The sequence below is a fragment of the Ascaphus truei genome, chromosome 6 (assembly GCF_040206685.1).
Source record: "Ascaphus truei isolate aAscTru1 chromosome 6, aAscTru1.hap1, whole genome shotgun sequence".
NCBI lineage: Eukaryota > Metazoa > Chordata > Amphibia > Anura > Ascaphidae > Ascaphus > Ascaphus truei.
Window position 1 is genome coordinate 128,371,531 of NC_134488.1, and position 8,208 is coordinate 128,379,738.

The 8,208-nt window shown below is 46.6% G+C and overlaps 1 protein-coding gene across 1 annotated transcript in view; it reads right to left on the reverse strand.

Annotated features, from left to right (window-relative positions):
• LOC142497886 (phospholipase A2 inhibitor and Ly6/PLAUR domain-containing protein-like) overlaps positions 1-438 on the reverse strand; it is a 188,938-nt gene extending 188,500 nt beyond the window's left edge. Inside the window, exon 1 of the mRNA XM_075606288.1 lies at positions 335-438. Coding sequence (XP_075462403.1) covers positions 335-386 — 52 coding nt within the window. The 5' untranslated portion in view covers positions 387-438. The remainder of the gene's footprint in view (positions 1-334) is intronic.
• Positions 439-8,208: the final 7,770 nt, after the last annotated feature.

The window sequence follows — 8,208 nt, forward strand, 5'->3', positions numbered from 1 at the left end:
CGATGAAATGTGTGTATGTGTGTATGTGTGATTGCATGGATATGTGTGTGTGTGTATGTGTCAATAAATACAAATATATTTTCTTTTTATTTATTCGACTTTTTTTTTCTTTAAAATATCTTATTTAAGCCATTATTTCACTCACACAATCTATACACACACATATACACCCACACCCACACTCACACACACAGTACCTGTCGCTCCCGGCAGCACTGAGACTCTACTGTATAACAGCAAAATGCATGCGGTACCTGTACGCGCGTTCGCACAGGCACGCACGCTCACACGGCCGCACACTGTATAGAACGGGCCTTAGTAGAAACAGACTAACCTGTCGCTACAAGAGCTGAGAGGACACAGAGAACTTGCAGAAGGGATCTCATTATGAGAGGATTCCCGGACAGGTCAGTGCAGATAGGTGTGATTTTAATGCAGCCCGAGACCTCAATGTTACACTCTAGTCAGAGGTTTTTTTATTTATATATTAGGATAAGGAGGCGGGGGGAGGAATGAGAGCACAAAAATATAGAAGAGGTTACAAAGGATGAATATGAACTTGTGGAATTTAAATGTGAACCAATAAAATAAGTCACCTATTAAGAGATTGCAGACAGATTTAGGTATTGTTTTAGACCGATTTTATTTGATTTATTTATTTTAAAAAATACCAGGAAGTAATAAAGTGAGAGTTACCTCACATTTTCAAGTATGTCCTGGGAACTGCAGTTGTGATAACAAAGTCCTTTTGTCCTCCAGGGAATTAGCATTCCAGAGAGTGGGCTTAGGAAACCCAGCAGTAAGCAAATACAGAGATTAACCCTTTGCGCGCTGGTTATGTGCAGAGGGGAGCAGCTCTTGAGGAACCCCATCAGGCGTCCGCCTTTGAGGCGATGCAGATAGGGGCATGTGCAGAAACCTTTAAAAAAATTCACCTTGTTCCATTGAGACCAAACCCTCTTATTTAAAACTGACTTACTAGAGGGGAGAAAATACACTCACGTGCTTTATAGTGTAGGGTTAAATTCACAAAACTACGTTACATCAGGCCGCATAATGGGACAGTACCTAAAACACTAGCAATTTTCCCCCTTGAGGTTAAGATGTTCCTTCAAAGCTAATCATATGCAAAACTAACAGCCGTTGTACATTATCTTATTAGCATGATGGCTTAGTGTCACGTTACTGTAGCATAGCATTATATAACTTAAGTAATAATTCCCAAAGAACAGGGCATTACTGGCCAATAATGCCCTGGCTGGAAGAGTTGAAGGCCCGAAGTGAAGGCGAGGGACCGTAACCCAGCCAGGGCATTATTGGCCAGTAATGCCCTGATCTGAGGGGATTATAACTATTATAGGCTAAATGTAGGGGAGAAGAAAGAGAGAGGTGAGGAAGGGGAAGAAGAGGGTGAGGTGGGAAGAGAGAGGGGTGAGGGGGTTAGAGGAGAGAGATGTGAGGGGGTTGGGGAGGAGAGAGGTGATGGGGAGAGGAGATGGGTGATGGGGTATGGGAGAGAGGTGGGGGGGGAGATGTGAGGGGGGGAGAGAAATTAGGGGGGAGGGGAGATAGGTGATGGGGAGGTGAGGGGTGTAAGAGAGAGAGGCGGGATAAAAGGGTAGAGAGAGGGAGAGGGAATGGGGAAGTGAAGAAGGGGGAGAGAGGGGGAGGGGGGAGAGACAAGGGGAGAGAGTGGGGAGGGGGGAGAGAGTGGGGAGGGGGAATAGACAGGGGGAAGGAGGGGGGAGAGAGGAGGGGGGCAGCAGGGGGAAGTAGGGGGGATGAGGGGGAAGGAGGGGGAGAGAGAAGTGAGGGTGGAAGAGAGAAGTGAGGGAGAAGAGAGAGGTGAGGGGGGAAGAGAGAGGTGAAAGGAGAAGAGAGAGAGATGAGGGGGGAAGAGAGTGTTAAGGGGGGGAGAGAAGGGTGAAGGGGGAAGAGAGAGGCGAGGGGAGAAAAGGGAAGTAGGTGGATTGGGGGATGGCGGGGACTGGAGGGGGAGAGGTGGGTGGAGGGGAGATGTGGACGGGAAGTGGGGGACAATAATATTAACTACAACTAAATAAAAAGCTAATACAAATTACCTTAGCACAAGCTACATATGTGGTGAGAAATATTACTTTGTTGCAAGTAACAAAGTTACCAGTTGGGACACACAGCTTCTGACAGCACTAGCAGCTGTGAGAGGGGGAAGAGAGAGAGAGAGAGAGAGAGAGAGAGAGAGAGAGAGAGGGGGGGGGGGGGGGGGGAGAGACTGCATGTGCTGCCTGGCTGAGCTTTGTGAGGAAAGGTGCTATGAGAGAGGGAGAGACTGCATATGCTGCCGGGCTGAGCTTTGTGAGGAGAGGTGCTGTGAGAGAGGGAGAGACTGCATGTGCTGCCGGGCTGAGCTTTGTGAGGAGAGGGGCTGTGAGAGAGGGAGAGACTGCATGTGCTGCCGGGCTGAGCTGTGTGAGGAGAGGGGCTGTGAGAGAGGGAGAGACTGCATGTGCTGCCGGGCTGAGCTTTGTGAGGAGAGGTGCTGTGAGAGAGGGAGAGACTGCATGTGCTGCCGGGCTGAGCTTTGTGAGGAGAGGTGCTATGAGAGAGGGAGAGACTGCATGTGCTGCCGGGCTGAGCTTTGTGAGGAGAGGGGCTGTGAGAGAGGGAGAGACTGCATGTGCTGCCGGGCTGAGCTGTGTGAGGACAGGGGCTGTGAGAGAGGGAGAGACTGCATGTGCTGCCGGGCTGAGATGTGTGAGGAGAGGTGCTGTGAGAGAGGGAGAGACTGCATATGCTGCCGAGCTGAGCTGTGTGAGGAGAGGGGCTGTGAGAGAGGGAGAGACTGCATGTGCTGCCGAGCTGAGCTGTGTGAGGAGAGGGGCTGTGAGAGAGGGAGAGACTGCATATGCTGCCGGGCTGAGCTTTGTGAGGAGAGGTGCTGTGAGAGAGGGAGAGACTGCATGTGCTGCCGGGCTGAGCTGTGTGAGGAGAGGTGCTATGAGAGAGGGAGAGACTGCATGTGCTGCCGAGCTGAGCTGTGTGAGGAGAGGGGCTGTGAGAGAGGGAGAGACTTCATATGCTGCCGGGCTGAGCTTTGTGAGGAGAGGTGCTGTGAGAGAGGGAGAGACTGCATGTGCTGCCGCGCTGAGATGTGTGAGGAGAGGGGCTGTGAGAGAGGGAGAGACTGCATGTGCTGCCGCACTGAGCTGTGTGAGGAGAGGTGCTGTGAGAGAGGGAGAGACTGCATGTGCTGCCGCGCTGAGCTGAGTGAGGAGAGATGCTGTGAGAGAGGGAGAGACTGCATGTGCTGCCGAGCTGAGCTGTGTGAGGAGAGGTGCTGTGAGAGAGGGAGAGACTGCATGTGCTGCCGAGCTGAGCTGTGTGAGGACAGGTGCTGTGAGAGAGGGAGAGACTGCATGTGCTGCCGAGCTGAGCTGTGTGAGGACAGGTGCTGTGAGAGAGGGAGAGACTGCATGTGCTGTCGGGCTGAGCTGTGTGAGGACAGGTGCTGTGAGAAAGGGAGAGACTGCATGTGCTGCCGGGCTGAGCTGTGTGAGGAGAGGGGCTGTGAGAGAGGGAGAGACTGCATATGCTGCCGAGCTGAGCTGTGTGAGGAGAGGGGCTGTGAGAGAGGGAGAGACTGCATGTGCTGCCGGGCTGAGCTGTGTGAGGAGAGGGGCTGTGAGGGAGAGACTGCATATGCTGTCGGGCTGAGCTGTGTGAGGACAGGTGCTGTGAGAGAGGGAGAGACTGCATGTGCTGCCGAGCTGAGCTGTGTGAGGACAGGTGCTGTGAGAGAGGGAGAGACTGCATGTGCTGCCGCGCTGAGCTGTGTGAGGACAGGTGCTGTGAGAGAGGGAGAGACTGCATGTGCTGCCGAGCTGAGTGAGGACAGGTGCTGTGAGAGAGGGAGAGACTGCATATGCTGCCGAGCTGAGTGAGGAGAGGATCGGAGGTGCTGCCGGACCTTGGACCACGAGAGGTATTTACAGTTAAGTTTTAAAATTGGCGTTTTATTCTCAGCGCGCTCTCCCTGCGTCTCTGAAAGGTGAGTTAGCAAGTTGCCAAAAATTCCGGGCATTACTGAAAGAATAATGCCTGGAATTCTAACCAATCAGAGAGCAGGGATTTCAATAAGGCAGAAGGAGCGGCTCAGTGAGTAAAGACACTGACTGGCAGGGGGACCTGATTCAATTAACAGTCTCGGCTCCTTGTGACCCTGGGCAAGTCACTTTATCTCCCTGTGCCTCAGGCACCAAAACCATAGATTGTAAGCTCCACAGGGCAGGGACCTGTGTCTGCAAAATGTCTCTGTAAAACTAGCAGAGCTATACAAGAACACTCTATGATTATTATTATAATGCCCGAAATTTTACTGCTTTAGCCTATAATTCCCAATAATGTGCTATTATGTCTTAGCCTTACTACCATCCAGACCCAGGAAAATTACGTTTTCTGGAGAGGAAGAGAGGTCTTGGGACCTATATATCAATACATAGAACAACTTATTTGGACGCACTGATCCAGTTTTGCTCCAAAATTGCCTCATACTGTATGTTCCAAACATGTTGCTCCAATTCTTTGCATAAGGTGAAAGTTAAGTGAATCCCGACCTGGCTGATTTTTTTAGCGCAATTTAAAAATGGACAAACAGTGATGCACATTGGTGGGGAATTCACTGTGTAATTCCTTCTTAATTCCTCCTTTAATGCTCCTTTAATGCTCCGGAAAAACAAGTTGAAACACATGGTGCAAAAACTGGGACAAACCCCCTAATAAATTGGGGCAAAGATGAGTAACACAATTATGCAATTCGCAACTCACCGGGTAGGGACAGATTAAAAATGGTTTAATGAAACTACATAAAAACATATTGGGGGACACAAAACAAAAAAGGGGGGTTCTCCTCCCAGGCGTTTCACGCTGTCGTAGCTCTTTTTTCATTTTTAATCTGTCCCTACCCGGTGATTTGCGAGTGCTTTTTTTTTGGCTTTTCTGGCTTACCGCCAATCCCCTCCGGTGTTTTCAAATCTCCCAGAGGGTGGGGTAAACACCACTACAGTAGCAAACACAAACTTTATATAAGTAAAACACTCAATGCATGAATAACAGGAAATTAATAAAATCACGGTAATTGTCTGTATAGGATAGTAGCTTCTTCTGTGCCCGATTGGGGGAAATCCCTTGTGTCCATCTCTGCTGTCATCTGAGCCGCCGTAGGGGAGGGGCAGCCGATGTTACCACCTTAATGCCAATCCCTTCGCTGGAGTGATGGCCCTCTGGGTGGTAGCCTCAGGGGGTTCCCACTCATTGCTGGGGTCGCGATGGTTGGTGTTCTCCTCCGTTTGTGCCGGAACTGGTAGTGACGTCAGAGTGTGCTGACCCGGACGTGACAGTTTCCTCTTCTCTAGATAGGGATTCCTTGGGCCTGCAGTTGCTGTTCTCCAATCTGCTGGAAGAGCTCCGTGCAGTGAGGGAGTCCACAGCCTAGACAACTAATGCGTGTTTGTGCTATCTGGTGATTTAATAATCCTACGTTATACATTTCGACACTAGGTGGCTTCCTAAGGGATATCACAGGAGGGGGATGTTCCCCAGTTAAATACACTGGGACTGCAGTGCCACTCAGTTTGATTGGTGAATGTGATTGCAGTAGATTAACCATTTGCATTCCTGGTCCAGGGATTAACCCTCCTAACACACGTGTATTTCTGTGGCCATCAACCTCCTGTGGTGCTAAGGTAGTTCATGTCATATATGTGGAGGTTTAAATAACACATGTTGCAGCAAGATAAAGAACCATATCTGGATCACCCATGACTTTGGCACAGACCTGGTCCTATGGCGGAGGTACATTGATGATGTGTTTTTTATCTGGAGGGGGAGCAAGGATCACTTGCCCTCTTTTTAGAATACATTAATCGTAATAATATTAATGTAGTTTTTATTTCCCATAAAAGCTATGAATCTATAGATTTTCTTGATTTCACGATCTATATTGAGGACAGTCAGATTAAAACAAAAAGCTTTTTTTAATCAGGTAGACTGTAACAACACCTTTTTAATTTGGGAGGTTCTGGCATCTTGCTGAAGGGACAAGACTCATTGCAGTTGCTTCCCCTCATACAGAGGTAAAAGGAAGGGTTCAAAGTTTTAGAGTTAGGACCTGCATTATTGGTTATACCTTGACGATTTGGTATGCAGGCTTACGACGCTTTGGCCAAAGGGTTTAACTAAATAACCAAGTTATTACTACTATTATTGAAGTATTTAAACTTTGTACTTATTACCATATACAGTATGTTTTGTCAATTTAATGTAGCATTGGTCACCCCAGTCTTTAGTTGTATACATTTGCCACGCCTAGTAGCACTCATTTTGGCATAAATATATATTCATAATGTGGTGGGTGTAGGAGTTTGAGCTATCAGGGAATGTGTGTGTGTTAATTTCTGACTCTAACAGTTAAATGGAGGTAGGTGGAACCTCCCCCCAGAGATCACCCCTCCCCATCTTTTTAACTTGGGAGGTTCTGGCATCTTGCTGAAGGGACAAGACTCATTGCAGTTGCTTCCCCTCATACAGAGGTAAAAGGAAGGGTTCACAGTTTTAGTGTTAGGACCTGCATTATTGGTTATACCTTGACATTTGGTATGCTTACGACGCTTTGACCAAAGGGTTTAGCTAAATAACCAAGTTATTACTATTATTATTGAAGTATTTAAACTTTGTATTTATTACCATATATGTTTTGTCAATTTAATGTAGCCTTGGGCACCCCTGTTTTTTGTTGTATACATTTGCCACGCCTAGTAGCACTCATTTTTGCATAAATATACAGTATATTCATGATGTGGTGGATGTAGGAGTTTGAGCTAACTGGGAATGTGAGACCGTAACAACAACCTGCTTAGGAATAGCTGCCATCATAGAAGATGGCTAGAGAACATACAGTACCCCCACGACAATATAGGAGGGTGCAACGAAACTTTACAGACGACCATGTCTTTAGAGAACAGTCAGAGATTTTAAAAGAAAGGTTTGTGAGCAATTAAAAAAACTGGTACACTAAAGAGGGATGATGTACTGAAAACTAATGTTAAACAACCAATGGGAGATTATGATATCCCATTTATAACACAGTTCAATCAGGACCATTTGAAAATACAGGCTATTCTTAGAAAGCACTGGCACCTTCTTTTAAGTGACCCAGTTTTAAAAGAACAGCTTCCAGAGCAGCCAAGAGTTATTTTTAAACGGCAGACAATGTCAAGAGCAAATTGGCACCAAGCCTGTTCAAATCAGAAGGCCAACAGAGAGACCAGAGTTGGCTGAAAAAACCCAAAGGTTTTCACAGATGTTTCACGTTCAAGGCCTGTAAACCAGGTTCTAAGAATAAAACCGAGTTTATGTCCATCACGATGGGTGAATCTTTTAAAACCGATCATTTTATGAACTGTCGTTCTGATTATGTTGTGTACTTGCTGTGTTGTCCATGCGGTCTCCAGTATGTGGGGCCAGTATGTGGGATGCACCAGTATGCCACTAATGGTCCGCATACTGGAGCACATGGGCGACATTAGGAAGAAACTTGTAACACATAGTGTGTCCAAGCACTTTGCACTTGTACATAATGGTGATCCCCTTGGCCTTTTGTATAGAGCCATTGAGCAGGTACCTATTAACTGGAGAGGGGGAGACAGATACACACAATTGGCCAAAAAAGAAACTTTTGGGATTTTTAAACTTAAAACGTTAGCTTCCCGGGGTCTTAATATTGACATTGATATAGGTGCTTTCATATGATGGATGTAGGTCAGCTTTTTATTCCTCTTCGTTCCCCTGTTCCCGTTTCACACAGTATTTTATCGTTTTTATTTTTGTACACGTATTTATATGTTTTTAATATTACCAGTCCAATTTTATCCATTGGACATATTAATTCTACATGTTTTCTATTCCCAGCTTCAACCCATCTGTCATTCCGCCGTGTTCAGCCACAACGTATTTTTTATCATGCTGCATTTTACACTATGCTGTATTTTTTACCATGTCGTATTTTTTACTAGGATATATAAAATGTATTGGTATTTATTGATCACCTTCTACTTTGTATTTGTAGACATATTTTATTGCAATTTTTGTGATAGTTTTGTCGCAAGTGGTCCCAAGGAAGATGATTTCCAACAAGTAGTATTTAACAAGCATTTTCCCTTAAGCTGCCCCTAA